The following is a 2,443-nucleotide window of genomic DNA, read 5'->3' as shown; positions in this document are numbered from 1 at the left end:
GAAAACGTTGAAGACTCCTGGTTTAAGTGGTTAAATGTCCAGATGTGGACATCTGTATCACGGCAGTATTAAAAACCTAAGAAGTTTGATGATCATTTTCCGCTGCAACGCCCAAACTGTGGAACGGCCCCATGTCAGAGCGTCTCAAAGCTGTGTTTAAATCACGTTTGTAGCTTGGACTCCTTGGCGTTTGACCCAGACTGAGAGTTGATGTTTCTGATAGGCAATGTGTCTATACTGTCCTTTTGCTTTTGTCTTATCGCTTTTCATTTTTCTACATTTATTTGTATGTGTTTTTGTTTTGTCCTTTGGTACGTTTTGTTTGCCCTTTTTTTATAGTTTTACTCTGTTTTTAGTATTATTTTTAGATAAGTGTGCAGCTGAGTGTGTAGCACTTTGACTCAACGCTGTTGTTTTAAATGTGCTCTGTACATAATTACGATTGGATTGGGTCCATTTGGACCCCTGGTTGTCCCCAGACCTGATGTTGAGAACCAATGTGTTAAGTGACATCACATGACACCTTTATAAAGAGAGCATTCGATTATTTGCAACGACAATAATGGCGACTGCTACAAAGATCATTCAGAGGCTCCGAAATGCACTGTCCGGGCACAACCTTCAAGCGAAACCTCAGCTGCGATACGGACAGATATCCAAGAGGACCCAGCCGGACCCGACTACATTGCCCGAGGGCCTGAGCCACAAGGACGAAGATAACTACTATTACAGCAGAGATGGACGCAGGGAGTGTGTTCCAGCCACACTCATCACGTCTGCTCTGAAGGCCCTCAGTCAGGCTTCCGAAGGTGGTCCCTCAAAGCTAGCAGTGACTCCTGCTCCTGTGTATAAGGAGCCACCCCTCTCCGCTGACCAGCCGTACCTCTGAACAGCAATAATCTTCGTCCATCCAGTGGTGGGAAGTAACTAAGAACATTTACTTAAAGGAGTAGTTCACCCACAAAAAATACGTATTTTCTCTCAATTACACACCCCATGGAGCGTTTGTTGAGGGTTCAAGGCCTATAAGGCTCGAAACCTCTTTGAAACTGTTGGCTTTTCTTTCTTCCGCTGTTTTTTCTGTCACGGCCTAACCGTGTGGTCACTTTTTACGAAACTCGGCAATATGGTAAACTCAAATCAATTGGCCAAAGGGTGGCGCTTTAGCAATCAATTGAAAAGTGCCAACTTTGAACAGGTACAACTCATGCCCTGTTTGACTTACAGACATGAAAACACATGCGTCTCCTCATGCCTAACAACTTTCACACTCTGACTTTTGAGCTCTGACCTTTAGATCTCCCACCATTTTGAATTATATGAAAAGCAGTTCAAATCAAACTCCTCTTGGGATTTTTGAGCAATCTGCACGAAACTTTCTACACATGAACTTTGGACCTATACCAACAGATTGATGGGGCTGGATTTTTTCTAAGTGAAAACGTTAAGCTTTTATGAGCCAATGAATATTGCAGTTTTAGGACAATTATTCATCTGCCCCTAACACATACATGCAGACTCATATTTGTCTGATACTTTACAGTAAATGTAGAGGGTTTTTAAATGCAAACTTTAAACAGGTAAAAGTCATGCCTCATTTGGCCGACAGCCATGCAACTTGCTTACACATGTGCCTTGACACATGAGGAACACATCTATCACTTTGACCAGTAACCTCCGCCCTTAGATTTTCCGCCATTTTGAGCAGTTTGAAAAACACTTAAACCTGTGTTTCTGCAGTGAATTTTGAGCAATTTGCGTGAAACGTTCTACACATGTACTTTGGACCTATGCCGACAAAACGCTAGTGGCGGATTTTCCATAAATTAAAACATTAACCTTTGATGAGCCAATGAATATTGCAGTTTTATGAAAATGAGTCGTCAGCCCCTAACACATACATGCAGACTCACATTTGTTTGAAACTTTGCCGTAATGTAGAGGGTCATTCTAAATATCACTAAAACCAATCTTACTCCAATTGGCCAAAGGGAGCACTATAGCAATTTTTTGAAAATGCAAACTTTAAACAGGTAAAAGTCATGCCTCGTTTGGCCGACAGCCATGAAACTTGCTTACACACGTGCCTTGACTCATGAGGAAAACATCTATCACTTCGACCAGTAAGCTCCGCCCTTGGATTTTTCGCCATATTAAGCAGTTTGAAAAATATTTAAACCCAGGATTTCTGAGTAATTTGCGTGAAACTGTCATCTGTGTGAGCTCCTTTTTCACCAGTTCAGGTCTGTTGGTCAAATGGCTTCTCTCTACAGTACCTGCCTCCCAATCGCAAGGTCACCGGTTCAAACCCCACCTCGAGCAGGCTACTTTTCAATTTCATCGCACAAAACACGACTGCATCAATTAATATATGTGCAATTGTTAAAGATAATGTGAAATGCTTAGTTAGGAGTAGTTATTTTCAATATATGACATACTTCAT

At 41.8% G+C, this 2,443-nt stretch overlaps 1 protein-coding gene across 1 annotated transcript; it reads left to right on the top strand.

Moving 5' to 3' along the window:
- Positions 1 to 562: 562 nt before the first annotated feature.
- LOC308076644 (NADH dehydrogenase [ubiquinone] 1 alpha subcomplex subunit 7-like) lies at positions 563 to 889 on the top strand (the record flags this gene model as incomplete). The annotated part of the gene is made up of 1 exon (XM_080457357.1): positions 563 to 889. The coding sequence occupies one exon, from the start codon at positions 563 to 565 to the stop codon at positions 887 to 889; it is 327 nt and encodes a 108-aa protein (XP_080313483.1).
- Between the last annotated feature and the right edge of the window lie 1,554 nt (positions 890 to 2,443).

This window comes from Gymnoscopelus braueri, assembly GCF_963280865.1.
Source record: "Gymnoscopelus braueri genome assembly, contig: SUPER_20_unloc_1, whole genome shotgun sequence".
In the NCBI taxonomy this organism is placed as follows: Eukaryota; Metazoa; Chordata; class Actinopteri; order Myctophiformes; family Myctophidae; genus Gymnoscopelus; species Gymnoscopelus braueri.
This window is presented reverse-complemented; position numbering and strand designations above follow the sequence as displayed.